At 41.0% G+C, this 25462-nt stretch overlaps 2 protein-coding genes across 2 annotated transcripts; one reads left to right on the top strand and one right to left on the bottom strand.

Annotated features, from left to right (window-relative positions):
- Positions 1-13428: 13428 nt before the first annotated feature.
- DEFB134 (defensin beta 134) lies at positions 13429-15700 on the top strand. Its single transcript, XM_020282804.1, has 2 exons — positions 13429-13486; positions 15558-15700. Exons 1-2 carry the CDS (start codon positions 13429-13431, stop codon positions 15698-15700), a joined length of 201 nt encoding a protein of 66 aa, XP_020138393.1.
- A 2524-nt stretch (positions 15701-18224) lies between these two features.
- DEFB135 (defensin beta 135) lies at positions 18225-20231 on the bottom strand. Its single transcript, XM_020282775.2, has 2 exons — positions 20168-20231; positions 18225-18480 (listed from the first exon to the last, which is right to left on the bottom strand). The coding sequence occupies exons 1-2, from the start codon at positions 20229-20231 to the stop codon at positions 18311-18313; spliced, it is 234 nt and encodes a 77-aa protein (XP_020138364.1). The 3' UTR covers positions 18225-18310.
- Positions 20232-25462: the final 5231 nt, after the last annotated feature.

Genomic DNA, 25462 nt, shown 5'->3' with positions numbered 1-25462 from the left:
GGTTTTTATATTACATGTAAAGGATTATAATACCCAGTAATAAACTGTGAGAAATTAAAGAGGAATACTATGAATGCTAAAGTAATCATGAAAATAACATAACATAGCATAACAATATTGATATCCAATAACAAAAAAAGAGATAAAATGAAATCATCAAGACTACCTTATAAATCCTAGCACTCTGGGAGGCTGAGATGGGAGGATTGCTGGAGCTCAGGAGTTCAAGACCAGCCTGAGCAAGAGCAACACCCCATCTCTACTAAAAATAGGAAAAATTAGCTGGGCGTGGTAGTGCACGCCTGTAGTCCCAGCTACTACGGAGGCTGAGGCAGGAGGATTGCTTGAACCCAGGAGTTTGAGGTTGCTATGAGCTAGGCTGATGCCATGTCACTTTAGCCAGGGTGATGGAGTGAGACTCTGCCTCAAAAAAATAAAATTAAATAAATAAATAAAAAGAAGAAAAAGGAAACAAAGAACACATAGGATAGGACATCAGGTAAGATGGCTAAATGGGGGGGGGGAGTCCCCAGATCTTATCCTTCTATAGAGCACTGTTTTGGCAACCATCCACAGACAGAAATGTCTTTGTGCGAATTTTAGGACCCAGTTAGGAGGTTATGACACCCCACTAGAGCCCAAGACCAAGGAAAGCTGCTTTGAGAAAGCAGGTCCATGACCCTGGTAGCTGGTCAGCCAATCACAAATTTGACTGTGAACACAGAAACACCACCTTCCATTTACCCACTTCATCCCTGCTTAGACATGGTCCCAGATGTGGCCCCATATGCCCAGGAACCATGGAGAAACCACACTTGCCGTGGCCCTCAATAAAATGTCCACCAACCACAAACTTAATTACAGACTTAGAGACAATGCCAACTGCCCATGCACCCAGGTCCAGCCCAGCTCACCCACAGGACTGGCTTTAGACCTGTTGGTTTGTGATCTAGGAGGTAGGCCCAACTATTCTCAGTATAGACTCCAAACACATACACCCACAAATATAGTTCCAGCTCCACTTGCTCATGGATCTAATGGCCCCACACAAAAATCTCAGCAGTAGGCCTACCCTATGACACACCAGCTGTTGATTCTTCAGACTATGCCAGGCAACCAGCCAAGAATCTCTGACTGGGCTGACTGATGAAGGTCTATACCCACTGAAATCATCCTGGAAAGACTGGAAGACTCGACTGCTCCTTCAAATGCACAGATACGAATGCAAGGTTATAGGGATTATGAAGAATCAGGCAAATGGGACACTACACAAGAAAACTAAAAAAGCACCAATAACAGACTCTAGAGAAATAAAAATTCATGAACTGCTTGACTAAGAATCCAAAATAATCATCCTGAAAAAGCTCATTGACTAAAAGAGAATAAAAATTGACAACTAAACAAAAAAATCAGGAAATTAATTCATGAACAAAAAAGAGGTTCAATAAAGACACAGAAACCGTAAAATAAGAAGCACAGAGAAATTTTAAGGCTGAAAAATACATTGATTAAACTGAAAAATTCAATAGCAAGTTTCAATAGCAGCCCTGATCAAGCAGAAGAAAGAACCAGTGAACTCAAAAGACATGACATTTGAAATTTTAGTTGGAGGTGGATAAAAGGATGAATAAAGCTTACAAGAGTTATGAGACACTATCAAATAAACAAGTATATGCATATAGGACTCCCAAAGGAACAGAGAAAGAGAATGAGGCAAAAAGCATATTTGGAGAAATAATAACTGAAAACTTCTCAAACCTAGGAAGAGAAATGGATTACCAGATTCATGAAGCCTACAACAAATTTCCCAACTCTATGCCCCTTACCCATGAGCTGCAGCAATTCAAAGAATAACTATGCTCCACACTAGCCCCCTAGTAACAGAAACCAACCAAAATCAGGCAACGAAAATGACAGAAGAGGATTTTCGTATATGGATCATAAGAGCACTTACCGACCTGCAAGAACAACTCAATAACCAACACAAAGAAACCACAAAAAGCCTCCAGGACCTAGAACAAAAGTTCACTAAAGAAATAGACACAATGAAGAAAAGTTTAACTGAACTCCTGGAAATGAAGAATCAATTCAGGGAACTACAAAATACAGTGGAAAGTCTCAACAACAGGGTACATCAAACAGAAGAAAGAATCTCAGAGATTGAAGATAACACCCTCAAACTAAATAAAACTGTCACAGAGACAGAGCAGAGAAACAAGATAAAAGAGCAAAGCCTACAAGAGATGTAGGATTATGTGAAGAAACCTAATGTGAGGGTCATAGGGTTACAAGAAGGGGAAGAAGACAACACTCAAGGGTTGGACAAGCTATTTGAAGATATAATAGAGGAAAATTTCCCAGGCCTTGCTAAAAATCTCGATATACATGTTCAAGAAGCAAAGACGACCCCTGAAAGATTCAATACAAACAGGAAGATGTCACAACATGCAGTCATCAGAATGACCAAAATATCAACTCAAGAGGCCCTTCTAAGAGCTGTAAGACAAAAGAAGCAAGTAACATACAAGTGAAAGCCAATTCGAATAACACCAGACTTCTCTAATGAGACTTTACAAGCAAGGAGAGACTGGGGCCCCATTCTCACTCTTCTGAAACAAAACAATGATCAGCCTAGAATCTTATTCCCTGCAAAACTAAGCTTCGTATATGAAAGAGAAATAAAGACATTCTCAGATAAGCAAAGGCTCAGAGAATTCATCAAGACAAGACCAGCCCTACAAGAAGTACTCAAAACAGTGTTACGCACGGAAGACCATAATAAAAATTCACGAATATAAAAACAACCAAAACCCAAAGATTAAAGGCCAGATAATACAATGGCTCAAGAGAGAAATTAAAGCAACAACATCCAACCGACAGAATGAACAGTAATCTACCTTACCTATCAGTTCTCTCAATAAATGTGAATGGCTTGAACTCTTCACTCAAGAGGCACAGGCTGGCTGAATGGATAAGAAAATACAGGCCAAGTCTATGCTGTCTTCAGGAAACACATCTAACCTGCAAGGATGCATCTAGGCTAAAAGTAAAAGAGAGATCAGTATTCCAGGCAAGGGGAAACCAAAAGAAGGCTGGCGTGGCAGTTCTAATTTCAGACGACTTAGTTTTTAAACTAACAAAAGTAGTGAAAGACAAAGAGGGTCTTTATATAATGGTGAAGGGCACACTTCAACAAGAAGAGATATCAATTTTAAATATATAGGCAACCAACTGAGGTGCACCAAGTTTCATAAAGCAAACCTTACTGGATCTAAGCAAATTGATTCACAGCAACTCCATAATCACCGGAGATTTCAACATCCCACTGACGGAACAAGACAGATCCTACAAACAGAACATGAATAAAGAAATAATGGACTTAAACTAAACTCTAGAACAATTGGGTCTGACAGACATTTACAGGACATTCTACCCCAAATCCACTGAATATACATTCTTCTCATCAGCTCATGGGACATTTTCTAAGATTGATCATATCCTAGGACACAAAGTAAATCTCAAGAAATTTAAAAAAATAGAAATCATACCATGTACCTTCTCGGATCACAGTGGAATAAAAGTAGAAATCAACCGTAACAGAAACTCACATTTCTACACAAAAAAACGTGGAAATTAAACAACCCCCTGGCAGAGCAAGATGGCGTACGAATAACACCACCAGACAGAGTGTCTCTGCATAAAAGACAGATTCTAGCAGAAATTAGAGGAAAGAAGCAAGAAGACGAGCATACAGCAGACAAGGGCCAGAAGGAGGGGTACCTGAGACCCCGGGAGACTCCAAGGGAGGAGGCTGCGGAGGAGAAATGGAGACTGAGACCACCGGAGCAGCCCGGAGACCAGCGGCAAGGGTAGGTGGATTTGCTGTTTCCCCTCCCCTGTATTTGGGACTGCTGGTGGGCTCCCCAGCGGGTGGAGAGACCTGCGGACACCAGCCCAGATACCGCCGCCGCCTGCCAACGGTGAGCCTGTAGCAGACGTGGCACCAGGTTCCCAACTTCCTCCGGGCACCTCCGTGTGCACAGACCCGAGCCGCGCGACAGGCGCCATATTGCCTCCTCCTCCCCTCTGCCGACCCTACCCGCGGCTGCCCAGAGAGACAATACAGCCACCAGCCAGAGGCACCTCCAGGGAATGGGACCTTCCCATTTGGGACCCCGCCCGCACTCCCAGGTGCTGCTGGCACCGTGTTCCCAGGAAAACGGTGCCAACTCAGAGGCTGAGAGACATAGACCCAGCTTGGGCTCCCTGTGGGTGAATTAGGACCGGAAATCCTCTCCCTGGTGGGAATACAGTTTGAACTCTGGGACCCAGAGGTCAGACCTGCAGACCAGATCCCCTGCACCGAGGGATAGCATTGCCCGGGGCACAGAAGGGTTATACGTGAACAGCCTACTGAGGTGTGTGTGCCTCCAGGGGTGGATCGGTGTCCTAGAGGGCAACCCTCCTTCCAGGAGGAGGCCGTGCGCCCAACCCAGGTGGCGTTCCTGTGCAGGGAACCTCCCCACCGGCATCACAGTCCGGGGAGGCCTGGTGGCTTGTGGTCTGGCCTGCTGGCAGAGGCCCAGGAGTAGCTGCGGAGTTGGGGAGGGTGGAAAGAAGCAAGGCCCGCTCCAGACTGCGGGTCTCAGACAGCCCCACCCCCACACACAGATTTTCTGGCTGAGCGGGACCATTCCAGCCCCGCCCTGACAGCTTTCCCTGGAAGCAAAGAACAGAACTTTGATCCCTGCTAACGGCCTGAGGGCAGGCTTACCCAACCCAGCTCCGCCCAGAACGAGAGCTGATAACAGGACTCAAAATCAACACCATAGCCTGTTCCTCCAAGCGAACGCCACCTACTGACAGGGACGGCATCTTGCACAGCCTTTCCACGGCACCCACTGACTCAATCTACAGGGAGTGGTCCAATTTCACCCACAGGCACCACCTAACGCCTCAGAAACTAAACAAGGTGTATGAATACCCAAACAATAACCTAAGGAAAGAAACAACAACTGATCGACATGGGAAGAAATCAGCGAAAGAACTCAGGAAATATGAAGAACCAAACGGAAAACACACCCCCAAAGAGGAGCACCAGCCCCCTAGAAACGGACACCGGCCAAAATCAGGCAACCAATATGACAGAAGAGGAATTTCGTATGTGGATCATAAGAACACTCACCCAGCTGCAACAACAACTCAATAACCAACACAAAGGAGCCACAAAAAGTCTCCAGGATATGGGAAAAGAAATAGACACATTGAAGAAAAGTGTAACCGAACTCCTGGAAATGAAGAATCAATTCAAGGAACTACAAAATACAGTGGAAAGTCTCAAGAACAAGGTAGATGAAACAGAAGAAAGAATCTCAGAGCTTGAAGATAACACCCTCCAATTAAATAAATCAGTCACAGAAATAGAGCAGAGAAACAAGAGAAAAGAGCAAAGCCTACAAGAGATGTGGGATTATGTGAAGAAACCTAATGTGAGGGTCATAGGGTTACAAGAAGGGGAAGAAGACAACACTCAAGGGTTGGACAAGCTGTTTGAAGATATAATAGAGGAAAATTTCCCAGGCCTTGCTAAAAATCTTGATATACAAGTTCAAGAAGCTCAGAGGACCCCTGGGAGATTCAACGCTAACAGGAAGACGTCACGACATGCAGTCATCAGACTGACCAAAGTATCAACTAAAGAGGCCCTTCTAAGAGCTGTAAGACAAAAGAAGCAAGTAACATACAAGGGAAAGCCAATTCGAATAACATCAGACTTCTCTAATGAGACTTTACAAGCAAGGAGAGACTGGGCCCCCATTCTCACTCTTTTGAAACAAAACAATGCCCAGCCTAGAATATTATTCCCTGCAAAACTAAGCTTCGTATATGAAGGAGAAATAAAAACATTCTCAGACAAGCAAAGGCTCAGAGAATTCACCAAGACAAGACCAGCCCTACAAGAAGTACTTACAACAGCGTTATGCACGGAACATCATAATAATAACCCACGAATATAAAAACAACCAAAACCCAAAGATGTTAAAGGCCACATATTACAATGGCTCAAGACAGAAATCATAGCAACAACATCCAACCCAACAGAATGATCAGTAATCTACCTTACCTATCAGTTCTCTCAATAAATGTGAATGGCTTAAACTCTCCTCTCAAGAGACATAGGCTGGCTGAATGGATAAGAAAATACAGGCCAAGTATATGCTGTCTTCAGGAAACACATCTAACCTGCAAGGATGCATCTAGACTAAAAATAAAAGGGTGGAGATCAATATTACAAGCAAATGGAAGCCAAAACAAGGCTGGTGTGGCAGTTCTAATTTCAGACGATTTAGTTTTTAAACCCACAAAAGTAGTGAAAGACAAAGAGGGTCATTATATAATGGTGAAGGGCACAGTCCAACAAGAAGAGATAACAATTTTAAATATATATGCACCCAACTTAGGTGCACCCAGATTCATAAAGCAAACCTTACTGGAGCTAAGCAAATGGATTAATAGCAACTCCATCATCGCCGGAGATTTCAACACCCCACTGACGGCACGAGACAGATCCTCCAAACAGAAAATTAACAAAGAAATAATGGACTTAAACAAAACTCTAGAACAATTGGGTCTGACAGACATCTACAGAACATTCTACCCAAAATCCACTGAATATACGTTCTTCTCATAAGCTCACGGGACATTCTCTAAGATTGACCATATCCTAGGACACAAAGAAAATCTCAAGATCTTTAAAAAAATAGAAATTATACCATGTACCTTCTCAGATCACAGTGGAATAAAACTAGAAATCAACCCTAACAGAAACACACATTTCTACATAAAAACGTGGAAATTAAACAACCTCCTACTAAATGATTACTTCATAAATGAAGAAATCAAGACGGAAATAAAAAAGTTCTATGAAGAAAACGACAATGGAGAGACAAGTTATCAACTCCTCTGGGACAAAGCTAAAGCAGTTCTGAGAGGAAAGTTTATCTCCATAAATGACTATAACCAAAAGGCAAGAAGATCACAAATAGACAATCTAATGAAACGACTCAAAGAGCTGGAAAAAGAAGAACAGACCAACCCCAAACCCAGCAGAAGAAGTGAAATCAACAAGATCAAATCAGAACTAAACAAAATTGAAAACAGGAAAGCTATTCAGGAGATTAATAAAACAAAAAGTTGGTTCTTTGAAAAAATAAACAAGATTGACACGCCGTTGGCTAAGCTAACGAAAAGCAGAAAAGAGAAATCTCTAATAAGCTCCATCAGGAATAAAAAAGGAGATATCACAACTGATCCCAAAGAGATACAAGATACAATTTATGAATACTACAAAAATCTTTATGCACACAAACTGAAAAATGTGGAGGAAATGGACAAATTTCTAGAAACACACACCCTCGCTAGGCTCAACCAGGAAGAAATAGATTCCCTGAACAGACCAATCTCAACAGCTGAAATAGAAACAGCAATTAAAAATCTCCCTAAAAAGAAAAGTCCCGGTCCAGATGGCTTCACACCTGAATTTTACCATACTTACAAAGAAGAACTAGTACCTATCTTGCAGAAACTATTCCACAACATCGAGAAGAACGGAAACCTCCCTGACACCTTTTATGAAGCGAATATTACTCTGATACCAAAACCAGGAAAGGATGCAACAAAAAAAAGAAAACCACAGACCAATATCCCTAATGAATATAGATGCAAAAATTTTCAACAAAATCTTAGCTAACCGAATCCAGACACTTATCAAAAAAATAATCCACCACGACCAAGTGGGCTTCATCCCAGGGATGCAGGGATGGTTCAACATACGTAAATCTATAAATGCAATTCACCACATAAACAGAAGCAAAAACAAAGACCACATGATTCTTTCAATAGATGCAGAAAAAGCTTTTGACAAAATTCAACACCCTTTCATGATACGAACACTTAAGAAAATAGGCATAGAAAGGACATATCTAAAAATGATACAAGCCATATATGACAGACCCATAGCCAACATCATACTGAATGGGGAAAAATTGAAATCATTCCCACTTAGAACTGGAACCAGACAAGGCTGCCCACTATCTCCACTTCTGTTCAACATAGTGCTGGAAGTCTTGGCTACAGCAATCAGACAGGAAAATGGAATCAAAGGTATCCAAATAGGGGCAGAAGAGATCAAACTTTCACTGTTTGCTGATGATATGATATTGTATCTAGAAAACCCCAAGGATTCAACCAGGAAACTCCTGGAACTGATCAATGAATTTAGTAAAGTCTCAGGATACAAAATCAATACACAGAAATCAGAGGCATTCATATACGCCAACAACAATCTAATTGAGAACCAAATCAAAGACTCAATTCCTTTCACAATAGCAACAAAGAAATTAAAGTACCTAGGAATTTACTTAACCAAGGAGGTAAAAGACCTCTACAGGGAGAACTATGAAACATTGAGGAAGGAAATAGCAGAGGATGTAAACAGATGGAAATCCATACCATGCTCGTGGATCGGCAGACTCAATATCATCAAAATGTCTATACTACCCAAACTGATCTACAGATTCAATGCAATACCTATTAAAATCCCATCAGCATTCTTCACAGATATAGAAAAAATAATTTTACGCTTCGTATGGAACCAAAGAAGACCCTAATATCAAGAGCAATTCTAGGCAACAAAAACAAAATGGGAGGCATTAATATGCCAGATATCAAACTATACTACAAAGCTGTAGTAATTAAAACAATATGGTATTGGCACAAAAACAGGAATATTGACCAGTGGAACAGATGTGAGAATCCTGATATAAAACCATCCTCATATAGCCATCTAATCTTTGACAAAGCAGACAAAAACATACGCTGTCGAAAAGAATCCCTCTTCAATAAATGGTGCTAGGAAAACTGGATGGCCACCTGTAGAAGGCTAAAACAGGACCCACACCTTTCACCTCTCACAAAAACCAACTCACGCTGGATAACAGACTTAAACCTAAGATATGAAACTATTAGAACTCTAGAGGAAAAAGTTGGAAACACTCTCCTAGACATCGGCCTGGGCAAAGAGTTTATGAAGAAGTCCCCAAAGGCAATCACAGCAGCAACAAAAATAAATAAATGGGACATGATCAAACTAAAAAGCTTCTGCACAGCCAAAGAAACAGTCATGAAAGTAAACAGACAACCTACAGAATGGGAGAAAATGTTTGCATCCTATGCATCCGATAAGGGACTGATAACTAGAGTATACTTAGAACTCACGAAAATTAGGAAGAAAAAATCAAATAACCCTATTAAAAAGTGGGCAAAGGACTTGAACAGAAATTTTTCTAAAGAAGACAGAAGAATGGCCAACAAACATATGAAGAAATGCTCAACATCGCTAATCATCAGGGAAATGCAAATCAAAACCACAATGAGATATCACTTAACCCCAGTGAGAATGGCCTTTATCAAAAAATCTCCAAACAATAAATGCTGGCGTGGTTGCGGAGAGAGAGGAACAATCCCACACTGCTGGTGGGACTGCAAACTAGTTCAACCTCTGTGGAAAGCAATATGGAGATACCTTAAAGCGATACAAGTGAATCTACCATTTGATCCAGCAATCCCATTGCTGGGCATCTACCCAAATGATCCAGTGACACTCTACAAAAAAGACACCTGCACTCGAATGTTTATAGCAGCACAATTCATAATTGCAAGGCTGTGGAAACAGCCCAAGTGCCCAGCAATCCAAGAATGGATTAATAAAATGTGGTATATGTATACCATGGAGTACTATTCAGCTCTAAGAAACAATGGTGATATAGCACATCTTATATTTTCCTGGTTAGAGCTGGAACCCATACAACTAAGTGAAGTATCCCAAGAATGGAAAAACAAGCACCAGATATATTCTCCAGCAAACTGGTATTAACTGAGTAGCACCTAAGTGGACACATAGGTGCTACAGTAATAGGGTATTAGGGAGGTGGGAGGGGGGAGGGGGGCGGGTATATACATACATAATGAGTGAGATGTGCACCATCTGGGGGATGGTCATGATGGAGACTCAGACTTTTGGGGGGAGGGGGGAAATGGGCATTTATTGAAACCTTAAAATCTGTACCCCCATAATATGCCAAAATAAAAAAAAATTAAAAAATTAAAAAAAAATAAATAAAAAATAAATAAATAAAACACAAAGTAATATGATATACTGGTAATGCACATATTTCAATATATAATATGAATATGCATCTTACATAAAAAGTAATATGATATACTGCTTATGCATATATATACATAGATTTGTGCTTTTATGTGTTTGTATTGCATGTATGTGTATGAATGCATGCAAGCTAGAAAGTACAAAAACATGTACAGAAAATATATGTACTATTTTCCAGATAGCAATTACCTTTCGTGGTAATGGTAACGATGTGTGTGTCTGTGTGACATGTATGTACGTACAAATGCATGTTCACTGAGCAGAGATAGTCTGTATGCTTGAAACCTTATGTAAGTAAAAATTTTGGAAAATTACATTATAAAAACTTCCATCTGATAACTAAAAAAAAAAAAAAAAGACATGGTTTAAGGACTGAACTGCCCTCTTAATTCATCTGCATTCTCCAAAATATATCATAAAATCTGAATACAAGAGTTCCTTCCAGTACCCAATGAAAACATAGTCTCTGGAAAGGCAGAAGCCCTCTGTTTCCTTCTTTATTGTGGAGGGCAAGAAGTACACGACATTTAGAATACAGGAATGATGAACTAAGTTTTTAGACTTTTGAAAATAGGAAAAAAATAAAGCAGAAGAAATGTTTCAGAATGTTTCTAAAAGCAATGGGGGTCTAAAAAGTTAGTGAGAAATTTCCCAAAAGAAATCCAGATGTGGCTTAGTTTGCTTCTAGGAGAGCCTCCAATGATCTCTGCCTCTTGGGATTTATGCCTGTAGGTAACCCTCTCCCCAGGAATGGAGGCCAACACAGCGACTCACATCTAATGGATAAAGCATAGCAAGAGCGATGGGACGTCATCTTCAAGATTAGATTACAAAAAGACAATGACTCTTGTGGTGCTCACCCCTTCTCACTCTCTCTTCCCTGGCACTGACAGAAGCCAGCTGCCATGCTGTGGTCTGCCCCATGCAAAGGTAAACTCGGTAGGGAAGAGAAGGAGGCCTCCAGCTGACAGTGAGGAAATACAGACCTTGGTCTAACTGCTCACAAAGGACTGAGTCTTCCCAACAAGCACGTGAGTGAGGTTGGAAGCGAATCCTCCCCTGGCCAAGTTTGCAGATGAAACGCAAGACCCGGCCCACAGCAGGTGAGAGAACTTGAGGCGGAGGCACCCACTTAATCTGGATTCCCTAGACCCAAAAAATCCATGAAATAATAAATGTTTAGTGTCTTTTTTTTTTTGGAGACAGAGTCTCATTCTGTTGCCCGGGCTAGAGTGTCATGGCGTCAGCCTCGCTCACAGCAACCTCAAACTCCTGGGCTCAAGTGATCTTACTGCCTCAGCCTCCCAAGTAGCTGGGACTACAGGCATGCGCCACCATGCCTGGCTAATTTTTTCTATATTTTTTTAGTTGGCCAATTAATTTCTATTTTTAGTAGAGATGGGATCTTGCTCTTGCTCAGACTGGTCTTGAACTCCTGACCTTGAGCAATCCTGCCTCAGCCTCCAAGAGTGCTAGGGAGTGCTAGGATTATAGATGTGAGCCACCACACCCAGCCAGTGTTTAGTGTTTTAAGCTGCTAAATTTTGCGGCTACCTTGCTACAGAGCAATAGGTGTTAATTCAAAAAGATAAGAACAATGCACAGCATTAAGCTCTGACATCAAGATGATTTTATTTACAAGCATTTGCTAGTGGGCGGGGGGGGGGGGATAGAGGCAGATGAGAGGCCAAATTGTACCTTTAGGGAGCAGGGTAGGGGAGGCAGGAGGGCAGGTGTGAAGGGCAAACAGAAGATGTCCAGCACTAAAGATTACAAAAGTGACTTACACAGAAGAACCCTTATCCTGTACGAGCTCAATTGCTAATGTAAGAAACATGCATAAACAAAGCAGCCCACCAAACAATGTCATAATTGTAAAAATGAAGTGCAAATGGTGTCCTTTATAATGGGCCCCACTTTCCTGGAGATTTTCTGCCCTTCTGGTCCTTCTAAAAGCCCAGACCCTGAAGTTTTCCTTTTCCTAACTGTGGAAGGCTTTAGCTTGCAAGACCAAAGGCTGACAGTTCCTTAAAATGAGTGCTTGCATTTATTTAGGTTACTACTCACTCAGGACCACCTCCCACAGGGGGAAATTAGCCAAGAGGGAAATCAGCCAAAAACTGGGAACAATCAAATGTCCTATCGCTGGGTGACTGAATAAACACACCAATGTATAGCCATACAACAGTTCTCAGCAATGACAATGAACAACTGATACATTTTATAGAATGGATGAATCTCAGATAATTATGCTGAGTGAAAGAAACCCAACAAGAAAGAGTACATAATGTATGATTTCATTCACGTAAAATTTCAAGAAAATGCAAACTAATCTATAGTGTCCACATAAAAAGTGGTTGCCTGGAGAAAGGGGTGGGTGAAGGAGGTGGCTCAGGAGAGAAGTATTACAGAAGGCATGAAGAAATGTTGGGGGGAATGGATATATTCATCATCTTGAATATGATGATGGTTTCACAAAATTATACATATGTCAATATGTATCAAATTGTATACTTTTAAAATATTTTATATTGTTTATTGTATGTCATTTACACTTCAATAAAGATGTTTCTTTAAAATAGTGACAATTATTTAAGGATGACCTTGATGAAATTTTGTTCATTTAAAATTACTATTTATGAAGAGTTTCTAGAGACACTGATACATAGTATATATCAAGTTACAAAAGAAAGATACCTAATTACAAGAATAATAAGTTTGTAACTATGCAAAACAAAATATTAAACAACAAGCTAGGTGTAGATGAAACTCTAAGAAATGCACAGGTTGTCTCTGAGAGATGATGTCCTAGTATAACTTTTCCTTCCTTATTCTTGTTAATATTTTGCAAATTTTCTAAAGTTAGCATTTTAATTTTTATTGTAAAATAAAAACTGAACACAATTTAATTCTATTCACTTAAAAAAGAAAAAGCATATAGTTCTCAGGCATCCGTGAATACTTTTGGAAAGCCCAGGTCGGGTAGCAGCGCCTTTGTGGATGGCAAAAGCTGTCAAACAGGAAAGGGCTGTCAGGTTCACAGCTGCTGGGCGTGCTCAGTGTAGCGTATCTACCTTGAGCAGTGCGTTCCCCAGACCTGAGAGGTGCACACAGGAGGGTGCTCAACCTGCCCTTCTGTCTGTTCCCTGGAGGCGGGTCTCAGACCCTGCCAGCCACCTCCTCCACAGACGCTCCCGGCCATGAAACCTCTCCTGGTTGTGATTGCCTGGCTCTTCCTTTGGGATCCAGTGACAGCAGGTAAATGGGAATCTTCCTGGCGGAGGGGTGCTTCATCGGGAAGAACAATGCCACTAAACAACCCTCTACATGTACTCCTGCCCCGGGCCTTTTAATTTCCAAAGTAGAAAAAGCATCCACCAGCTTTGACGTCAGCAAGACCTAAGTTTGAATCTTGGTTATCCAGCCCTTGAGTTGTGCAACTTAGGGAAAAGGTCTGAGCCTCTCTGAGCCTTAGTTTCCTCATTTACAAAATGGAAATTAAGAGTCTTGCAAGGATCAAATGGGATAATGCACAGAACAGGCCTATACGTAATATGAAAAGTACCGGGCTCGTGATGATGATCATTATATTCTCATTATTAATACCTGTCCTGTTTTGCCACTGCGGTTCTACCTCTAGTTCAAGAATGTTTCCCGGTATAATAGTTAAAACCAGTAAATAGTGATAAGACAATTTGCTAGGCTTTCTAATATACCAGATTGCTTACAGTCAATGTATTGTTTAGGAGTCCCTTAGTTACATGAGAAACAGATTTGGAACCGCTTGTTTCAAGGGAATTACTGAGCTTTCTGCAGTAGGAGAAATGGCTGATCTGATGAGGTGGCAGCCAGGGAAACAGGACTGGCCTTGCCCTCTAGCTTGACCATGTTCTTTCTGACTTTCAAAGTCTCATCTTGAATGTTCTCTTCACCTGATATTACTGACTGAGCCCCAGTGTTCATGCCGTGAGCATAAGCCTCAGGGCTGGGTGAGCCATGCGACCCGAATTTAAGGATGCGTAGGTCCCAGGCCTCTTGAAGCTGTGGGTGGGACCAGCTCTGCTATGGCTTATGGTGAAGCATTTATGGCCCCCAGACACTCAGCAACCCTATCTAGTCTACCACATTCCCTAGAGTGCCTTCTAGTTCCCACAGCATGTCATTTCCATAGGCATTTATTGTCTCATTGCATACAGCATTGCATTGTATCTCATCTTCCCAAAAGTGTCACAGATTATCCTCTTGGGCTTCCATCTTGCCAACTAACTAGACTTGGTCCCTTCTTTTTCCTGTAGAATAATTATCCTCCAGGGCATGATGACTTGGATAGCGGGTGTATGGGCTCAAAATTTCTATGGATGACCAAATATTGGCACTCTTACCTTCTTGCATATAAAAATAGAGAAACAACCATGTTTGATCATTGTGAGGAGTAGCCTGTCTACAAAATTGTAAGCGTTGCTCAAATGCCTTGAGCTCCAGTAAGACTTCCCAGTTCTTCAGAATTGATTTCATCCTCCTCCAAACTCATAAGACCTTTCCACGTTGTAAATACTTCACTGCACTTGTCACATTTTTGTCTTTTTTCAGAGATATTTTGTGTTTCTTCTCTTTTTGTCTGGACAGAAGGGTCTGTGTCATACTTAGATCTGTACCTCAACAGTACCTAATTCACAGGATTCATAAAAACTGTTTTAGAAATGAATAAATAATAATGATTAAACAATTAAATATTTGAATAATTAATAATGAATCAATGACTATGAGCATAGTAGCTAAGTTGATTGTTTGGATTATATTAACTGACCAACTCAGACAGACTCCTTAGTTATTAGTTGTATTAGCTCAGGCTGCCATAACAAAATACTACAGACTGTGTGGCTTAAACAAAATGTTTTCTCATGGTTCTGGAAGTGGAAAGTCCAAGATCAAGGTGCTGGCCGATTCAGTTTCAGGTGAGGCCTCTCTTCCTGTCTTGTGGAGGCCATCTACCTGCTGTGTCCTCCACCAATGAGGCCATCAATCCTATGGGGTTAGTCTACCCATCTTACTAGACTAGGGTTCCACCCTTATGACCTTGTTTAACTTCAATTGTCTCCTAAAGGCCCTTTGCCCAAACATAGTCACATCGAGGTTAGGGTTTCAGCATACGAATTTTGAGGTGACACAATTCGGCCTATAGCACTAGTTCTTTTTCTTTTTTTTTTTTTTAATTACAGAATCAATCCTTCTGACCAAGTCCCCTTGGAATCCAACTGGATAAAACTCAAAGGCCTAGTCATTCGATAGCCAAAAAAGAGCTGTAGTGAGTTATTCACTTTCCTTCCAGGTTTAAACCCGCTATCATCAGAAATGCACAAGGAATGCTACAAAGGGGGCACCTGCAGACTCGAGTGCTACTCCAGTGAAATGTTAGTTGCCTACTGCACCTTTCAGCTGGAATGTTGCATCACAGGAAATCCTGAGCCCTGATGTGGGAGACTCGTGTCACCGAACCTGAAGGCCCCCAACCCTCCCATCTTCCACCAAGCCACGAATTCAGATCATTTTTCAGCATTTCTTATAAGGCACCAGAGTCTTACAACCTCAGATTTGAAGAGCTGAACCGTAGCCTTCTTTAAAGAGAGCTAGGCTTTTCACGAAAACAACTTAGAATATATTTTCTCCCTTCAAAATACTATCCAATGCCCTCTTCAGTGCCTATTTCTCCCTCTAATCACAGAAAGGATATCGTAATTGTTCAGAGAGGCTTCAACAGAAACATCTTCCTGCCCCACCAAACCTTCAGCTCCCTGTTTATCTCTTCTATGAACCTCCCATCTGCAGAGGAGCAGGTCTGCCCTGGCCTGCAGACCACCTTGCACATCTCTCCTGCAGGGTGTACCAGCAGGCCGGCCTGAGTTTTGACTGGGCCTGACCCAGAAGTTCTTCTTGAAACAGAAGGAGAGAGGCCACCGTGTGACGGGCTGTCACGGGTAACTCCTCATCTGCCTCCCTGGTTTCAGTTGAGCAATGGGACTGTCCATGTCAGTCCCTAGGGCTCAGCTGCGGGCCATAAGACTGCTTGGCTGGGGTTTCATGTTGGACCCTCAGACACGAAGTAACGACCACCGTGGCTGCCCATTGTCTGACCCCACTGGTTGGGTGTCACCCCATGGGTCAAGAAGCTAACAACATGCTGATCTGGCTTCTCCATATGTGTTACTAATAAACTGTCTCAATCCATTTGGACTCCCTGTTTTCATTACCAGCCAACCTTATGAAGGTGTAACAGGAAAACACGAGGATGGAGCAAAAAACAGTTCTAAGAGGGAAGTTTATAGCAATAAATGCCTCCATTGAAAAAGAAGAAAGATCTCAAATCAACAACCTGACTTTATACCACAAGGAACTAGAAAATGTAGACCAAAGTAAGCCCCAAGTTGGCAGAAGGAAGGAAATAATAAAGATCAGAGCAGAAATAAATCAAATAGAGAACATGACTTGGCTATGTGCATAATCGCCTTTGTCCCTTCCTGGGAAGAGTCAAAAGAGTTGAGTTAGGTCTCAGGATTTAATCTGCACAGGATGGCTATTTCACCCATCACAGCAGCTGCTGTTTATTTAAAGCTCCAAACTTTGATAGCGTCACCTTCTAGGAGTGTGCCAATCAAAAGCAAATCTATTCTTCTTCTCCTTGTTATAGTGGAAGCATTGCTTCTCTCTCACTGCCTTATTCTTTCTGAAATCTTTTCAAAAAGAAGGAGGCTAAATCTTTATTAACTTAACTATTTTACCTTGCTTATGATGAGAAATTTTAATACTTAAGAATAGAAACATGTTTATGCCAGCCTGAGCAAGAATGAGTCTCTACTAAAAATAGAAATAAATTAATTGGCCAACTAAAAATATGTAGAAAAAAATTAGCCAGGCACAGTGGTGTGTGCCTATAGTCCCAGCTACTTGGGAGGCTGAGGCAGGAGGATCACTTGAGCCCAGGAGTTTGAGGTTGCTGCAAGCTAGGCTGATGCCATGGCACTCTTGCCCTGGCAACAGAGTAAGACTCTGTCTAAAAAAAAAAAAAAAGAAAGAAAGAAACATGTTTATGGCCTGGTCATAGAAAACAGTACAAAATGTCTTTAACCATGCATTATAAACTGTAACATACTCAAAATTTCAACTTAAATATTTTTAATATCAATTTATCTTTCATTGTTTTCAATGTCAAATAATGAGTATTCCTTAGTAGGTTCCCGAGTAGAAAAAGTTAGACGACCCAGTAGAAAAATGGATGAAAGTCTCAAGCAGGTGCATCACAAATAAGGGTAACTAATTGGCCAATGAACATCTCTGAAAAGGTGCTCAGCTGCATTAGTCATCAGCAAAGCACAAATTAAACCACCACATTTCATCTTTCTGTACTCTCTAGAAATGGGGGGGAAAGGCAGAAAATACTAGTCGTGGATGAGAAGGTAGAGCAACAAGAACTTGCAGCACTGTAGTTGGGAGTATAAACTGGTACAACCAGTTTGGAAGACAATTGTCTAGATAAATTAGACGATTTTATAAGGGGGAGCTAAGCTATGGGTATGCATGGTCCCACAGAGTGGTGTAAAGGACATTGGACACTCAGAAGGGGAGACGGTGAGGGGGTAAGGGATGAAGAACTACCTATTAAGTACAATGTATGCTATTCGGGTCATGTGTACACTAAAAAGCCAGGCTTCACCACCATACAATACATATATGTAACACAAAACCACTTGTACTACCTAAAACTATAGAAATAAAAAACACCTGGGCCAGGGATTACCCTGTGTGGCACAGTGACTGGCAGTACCCGGGATGTTGGGATTGTCTTTCTTTCTGATCTACTTGCTGGTTATACAGTGCATTAGATTTGTGCAATGCATCAAGATGCTCACTTAGGATTTGTACATTTTTTCTAATTGTATATTATAGTTCAAAAAAGTCCTTGAGACTTTGGGTGAGTAATAAATTAATAAGAAGAGAGAATACTGAACACAAGGAGTTTAATTAGAGGAGTATTTCCATAGGAGAGGCAATAAAGAGAAAACAGCAGGAGATTTCAGATAATCCCAACTATTTCCCAACCAATATCGGCAAATCCTTTTTATTTATACAGCACAAAGTTCTGGTATCACACATAATATGATACAGCTCTTTTGTTCCACACTTTGTCTTGCAAGAACCTTTCAATCGCCAACATGAAGCAAAAGCACGTCTTAAGTATACATTGGGTCCACTTCTAACTGCCAACAGAAACAGAGGAAAATGCATAGTTAATGTCCTGCAGTATCACGTTGCCAGGGAGAAGTGAGACTTAAAGCTATACTTTTAATTTTTCAATGCTACATTGGACATAACCTAAGATAGCCAAAACGTTTCACGGCTAGAAGCTCCCTTTTCACCTGCACTTACCTTACTTTCCAGAGGCTTTATTATAAGCCATGACATGAATCCACAATTACACAAATCACACATCCACTATGTGCCATTACCGGGGTGCAACAGATTTGTCTTGGAACTATTTGCTATAGAAAGGACATTCAGACACCGGAGGAGTCTCAGGAATCTGCAGAGGCCCCATATCAGGAGATATGCAGGGTCTGGAATAGCTATTCAAGGCAGCTTGTAATTATCAAAGCACCAGCATGAAGGAGAAGAAAAGATCACCAAACTGGAATTTCAGAAGCCTAAGGTTCTAACCCCGTATTCACCCAATAACCTTCTGCATGACTTTTTTGGCAGGTGCTTAATTGCCTGGTACTTAAGAGCATCCCGTGGGATAATGAGTATGAAATGGTTTGAAATACCTGGAACATAGACCTAGATCTCTTGCTAGTGATTTTCCTAGACCTTAAAACCTAGGTGCCTCTGGACACCAAGGTGTAGGGGAAGGGCAGAAGGAAAGTGGTTCAAGAGGTGGTGGATGTCCCCGAGTCACCCGCTGATCACCCACGATTGCATGCTAAGTCTATCACCATCTCCACCCCGCGGCCCCCATGAGACCATGGGTTGGGCCTTTGTGGTGTGAAAATTATCAATGCATGAAAATAATCAATGGTCATACCAATGGCCAAGGGCCATTAGAAAGCAAACTTTCCTGCCATATGCTTGCTAGCTCTTGGGCACTTTTCTGGGGGCAGAGGGGTCCAGTGTGGAGACAGTGCAAACTACCCGGAGGTCCTACCAGCCAGGATAGCAACAATAGTCTCAAAATGATCCTCATCCATATCTGTCTTTTAAGTCCTTCATACGAGGCCCTTGAGGGATACATTTTTAAATATGAAGGTTTGAACCAAAGGGTGGGAGCTTTCTGCAGACCTCAGAAAACAAGCAAACAATTTTGAGGACCTCTACTTTAGTGACTTAAGTGGACACTTCTCAATGTTACCAACTTGCTGCTTTCTGTCCAGAGAACATCAATTCTGACCCCTCAAATTGATTATCCATAGAATCTCATTATGCTATAAGTTGATTTAATACATCTCAGCAATGAGCCCTGTTTGTGGATTCTGCTCAGCATAAAATCTGCCTTGGCTTCTAAATGAGTGTAAAATAACATGGGTGGCCAATGTGGGGAGGCAAGTTCTAAGACTCCTTAAGGAACAGCCTGCCTCTCAGGCCCAGGTCCTCCGTGTCCTCTAAGAGATCATCTTTTTGCTCTGCCCCACTTCTGGCAATACCATCACTCCAACCTTCCTGTCAAATTTCACAGACTTCACAGACCAAATCTAGAACCGGTTGTTTCCCTGAAGAGGCCACCTTCTATTCTATGTCCTTAGTGTCTTTTCTCCATTTCCAAAACAGCCCAGAGTGTCACCTCTGCTCATGTTCCTCCCTCTTTCAGCTTCCTTTTCCAAGCCCTGCTTTTTTCTTCACACCCCCTTTCCCGTCGCTGTTCCCAATTCTACAGGGGAGGGGCTTCTGTGTTACCTGGTGGAACATAGGAGAGCAAGACAAGGACCACAAGGACCAAGAGCACGCTCCTCATGGCCATGCCCAGCAGCAAAGACGCAGCTGAAGCGCAAGGGCGAGGCACTCCCCGCGTAGCTTTGCAGAGATGGGAGCTGCATGGCTAGTGAAGCTTTCAGAACAAGAACATCTGCTTGCTCCACTGAGCTGTCCAATGAGCGACAGGTCTGTTTGAACATGGCATCGCACCATTAAGGCACACTCCCTGGAGGCCACTTGTGTGCTAGCAACTGAATTCACACTGTGTAACAGCCCTATTCTAGGCCCTGGTAGGATACTGTGTAGGTGCCTTTGCACCCTCATTGTACAGCCATTTAACAGATGCATATGGCATGCGGAGAATCATAAGACCGCCTGATTTAGTTGACAAAGTGTTTTCAATACTAATTCCCTACATATGTATACTTTCAGAATGGCATTAAAAATTGACTTAAGTAATTCCAGCTTAGTTTTTAAAAGAAAAGGACTATTCTAAAGTCCTTAATAGAAATTTATTTGCAGTTACTTAAATAATATAATGTAGTATAATATAATATAATATAATGATACTGCTCTGTATTTTTCCTCTCTTGCATTATCCTTCCAGATTTGTATCAAGACTATGCTGGCCTCAAAAAATTATCTCAGAAATGTCTCCTCCTTTAATTTCTGAAATATTTTGTGTAATGTGGGTACTATTCCTTCCTTAAATATCTGGCAGGATTCCCTAATGAAGCCATCTGGGCCTGGCATTGAGGAGAAGAGGGTTAATTGCGAATTTCGTTAGTTGATACAAGGCTATATCTTCTTGTGCCCATCTTGCTAAGCTGTGTCTTTAAAAGAATTTTTCTGTTTTATCTAAGTTGTTAATGTAACATATTACATTTATTTAATTGCATATGTCGAACCATTTTTGCATTCTGGGGATGAATCCCACTTGATCAGGGTGAATGATCTCTTTAATGTGTTGCTGAATCAGGTTTACTAGTATTTTACTGAAGATTTTTTTTTTTTTTTTTTTTTTTGAGACAGAGTCTCGCTTTTGTCCAGGCTAGAGTGAGTGCCGTGGCGTCAGCCTAGCTCACAGCAACCTCAAACTCCTGGGCTCGAGTGATCCTTCTGCCTCAGCCTCCCGAGTAGCTGGGACTACAGGCATGCGCCACCATGCCCGGCTAATTTTTTTTTTATATATATATATATCAGTTGGCCAATTGATTTCTTTCTATTTATAGTAGAGACAGGGTCTTGCTCTTGCTCAGGCTGGTTTTGAACTCCTGACCTTGAGCAATCCGCCCGCCTCGGCCTCCCAAGAGCTAGGATTACAGGCGTGAGCCACAGCGCCCGGCCTTACTGAAGATTTTTGCATCTATGTTCATCAGGGATATTGGTGTTTAGTTTCCTTTTTGTTGTCATTGTGTCCTTGCCTGATTTTGGTATCAGGGTAACGAGTTTGGAAGTGTTTCCTCCTCTTCGGTTTTTGTTAATAGTTTGGGTAAAATTCGTATTAGTTCTTCCTTTTTTTTTTTTTATTTTTTATTTTTTTATTTTTTTATCGGGAGGGGACTGAGCCTGACGAGGCTGCAGGGCCGCGAGGCCCCGCCCCCCCCCCCTAGTTCTTCCTTAAATGTTTGGTAGAACTCAGTGGTGAGGCAGTCAGATCCTGAGCTTTTCTTTGATGAGACACTTTGTATTACTGCTTCAGTCTCACTACTTGTTATTGGTCTGTTTAGGTTTTCTACTTCCTGGTGGTTCAATCTTCGTAGGTGGTAGGTGTCCAGGAATTTACCCATTTCTTCTAGGTTTTCAATTTGTTAGTGTGTAGCTGTTTATAATAGTCTGCAATGATCCTTTGTATATCTAGGGAATCAGTTTTTTAGTTTTTATTTTTGTTTGTTTTGTTTTGAGACAGAGTCTTGCTCTGTTGCCTGAGCTAGAGTGCCGTGGTATCAGCCTAGCTCACAGCAACCTCAAACTCCTGGGCTCAAGCGATCCTCCTGCCTCAGCCTCCCAAGTAGCTGGTACTACAGGCATGCACCACCATGCCTGGCTAATTTTTTCTCTGTATATTTTTAGGGGTCTCACTCTTGCTCAGGATGGTCTTGAACTCCTGACCTTGAGTGATCCTCCCGCCTTGGCCTCCCAGAGTGCTAGGGTTACAGGCGTGAGCCACCATGCCTGGCCTAGGGTATCAGTTCTTATGTCTCCTTTATGATATTTCTAATTTTATTTATTTGTGACTACTTTTTTTCCTGGTTAGTCTAAATATTTGTCAATTTTGTTTATTGTTTTGAAAAACAAACTTTTCATTTTGTTGGACTTTTTTTTTTTTTTTTTGAGACAGAGTATCACTTTGTTGCCCAGGCTAGAGTGAGTGCTGTGGCGTCAGCCTAGCTCACAGCAACCTCAAACTCCTGGGCTCAAGAGGTCCTACTACCTCAGCTTCCCAAGCAGCTGGGACTACAGGCATTCACCAACATGCCCAGCTAATTTTTTGTATATATATTTTTAGTTGGTCAACTAATTTCTTTCTATTTTTAGGAGAGACAGGTCTCGCTCAGGCTGGTTTCGAACTCCTGACCTTGAGTGATCCTCCCGCCTCGGCCTCCCAGAGTGCTAGGATTACAGGCGTTAGCCACCAAGCCCAGCCTCATTTTGTTGAACTTTTATATTTTTTAACCCTCAATTTCATTATTTCTGCTCTGGATTTTATTATTTCTTTCCTTCTACTAATTTTGGATTTGGTTTGTTCTTGCTTTACTAATTTCTTGAGATGCATCATCAGGTTGTTTAAATATGCCTTTCTACCTTTTTTATGTAGGCATTTATTGCTATAAACTTCTCTCTTAGTATTGTTTTTTTTTCTGTATCCCATAGTTCAAGACATTTTTTAATTTGTTTCTACATTTTTTTCATTGACCCATTGATCATTCAGGAGCGTGTTGTTTAATTTCTAAGTGTTTGTGTAGTTTACAAGGTTCCTCTTTTTATAGATTTCTAATTTTATTCCATTGTCTTCAGAAAAGGTACTTGATATGATTTTGACTTTTTTGAATTTGTGGAGACTTCTTTTGGGCCCTAAAATATGGTCTATTCTGGAGAATGTTCCACGTGCTGGTGAGAAGAATGTGTATTCTGTGGCAGTTGGGTAAAATGGTCTATAGATGTCAGCTAGGTCCATTTGGTCTAGTGTATAGTTTAACTCTTATGTTTCTTTGTTGTTTTTCTGTCTGGATGCTCTGTCCGTTACTGAGAGTGGGATGTGGAAGTCACTTACTATTATTATATACCAGTCTGGCTCTCCCTTTAGATCTATTAATATTTGCTTTATATATTTGGGTGCTTCAGAGCTGAATGTATGTATATTTATGATTGTTATATCATCTTGCTGAATTGACCCCTTTCTTATTCTATGGTAACCTTTTTCATCTCTTTTTAAATTCTTTGACTTTTAGTCTATTTTATTTTATATAAATATGGCTCCTCCTCCTCTTTTTTGGTCCCCATTTGCACAGAATATCTTTTTTCATCTCTTCACTTTCAGTCTGTGTGTGTGTGTGTGTGTGTGTGTGTGTGTGTGTGTGTATCTTTACAGGTAAAGTGGGTTTATTGTAGGCAGCATACAGTTGGGTCTTGTTTTATTCACCCGTTCAGCCACTCTATGTCATTTAATTGGAGAATTTAGTCCATTTATATTCAGTGTTGTTATTAATAGACATGGACTTATTATTGCCATTTTGAAACTTGCTTTGGTTGTTCTGTAACTCCTTCCATCCTTCCTTCCTTCTTTCCTTCCTTCCTTTGTTCTTTCTTTCTTTTTCCCTTTGTGGTTAAGTAACTTTCTTTGGGTTTGACTTGTTACTTTTTATTTTTAGTCTATCTATTATAGGTTTTTGCCTTGTGGTTACCATGAGGCTTACAGAAAACATCTTACACCCATAATATGCTGAAATTAAAAAAAAAATAGAAGAAGAGAGTGTGCCAGGATAAAGTGTTAACTGTTCCTGTGGGGTAGGAGTCTTAAATCCAAGACTAAGCCAAGGGCTCCATCAACCCCAAATGAAAGAGTGTAAACTGCTATGTGTTATCAAAGAAAATCGACTTAATTTTGCAAATAAAAAGAAATCTTAGAGATATAACAAGTTATTTGAAACAGATGACAACTTATCTTTTACCACAAAGAATAGAAACAAACAAATGAAAAACTAAAAATCTTTACACTTTAACTCCATCTACCCTCCATATTTTGACTTTTGGTTGTCTCAATTTACATCAAAATACTGCCTATCTTTTAAAAAATTGCTGTAGTCATTATTATTTTTGATAAGCTTGTCTTTTAGCCATCATATAAGAAGTATGAATGGTCTTTGGGGATTCCTTTGTTTTTGATGAGTTTCTTTTCTCTCACTGCTTTCAAAATTATCTTTGTCTTTGACTTTTGACAATTTGAGTATAAAGTACCTCAGAGTAATCTTCTTTGGGTTGATCTTGCTTGGAGCTTGGAATCCTTGAACTTCAGTAAATTGGATATCCACATCCTGTCCAGAATTCATGAAGTTTTCAGTCAGTATTTCTTTAAATAAGTTTTCTGCCCCTTTTTCTTCTTCTGAGACTTCTACAATTCATATGTTCATACACTCTGTGGTGGCCTATAGTTTCCCTGTGCTTTCTTCACTCTTTTTCTTCTTTTTTCCTCTCTAAATGGCTAATTTCTTTTTTTATTATTATTAAGACAGTCTCACTCTGTTGCATGGGCTAGAGTACCATGATGTCAGCCTCGCTCACAGCAACCTCAAACTCCTGGTCTTCAGCAATCCTCTTGCCTCAGCCTCTCAAGTAGCTGGGACTACAGGCACACACAAACATGCCCAGCTGATTTTTTATATTTTTAGTAGGGCCAGGGTCTCACTCTTGTTCAGGCTGGTCTTGAACTCCTGAGCACAAGTGATCCTCCTGCCTCGGCTTCCCAGAGTGCTAAGATTACAGGCATGAGCCACTATACCCAGCCTAAATGGCTAATTTCAAATGACCTGGTTTTGAGTTTGCTAATTTTTTCTTCTGAATGATTGAGTCTGCTGTCAAAGTTCTCTACTGAACTTTTCAATTCTGTTATTGTATTCTTTGGTTCCAGGATTTTTGTTTGTTTGTTTTTAATGATTTCTATTTCTTTAGTAAACCTCTCTCTTTGTTCATGCATTATTTTTCTAATTTTGTTTAGCTGTATAGCTCTGTTTTCTTGCATCTCATTGAGCTTCTTTTATATAATTACTGGAATTCTTT

The sequence above is a fragment of the Microcebus murinus genome, chromosome 24 (genome assembly GCF_040939455.1).
Source record: "Microcebus murinus isolate Inina chromosome 24, M.murinus_Inina_mat1.0, whole genome shotgun sequence".
In the NCBI taxonomy this organism is placed as follows: Eukaryota; Metazoa; Chordata; class Mammalia; order Primates; family Cheirogaleidae; genus Microcebus; species Microcebus murinus.
Note: the sequence above shows the minus strand (reverse complement) of the source record. Positions and strands in the feature narration are given on the sequence as shown.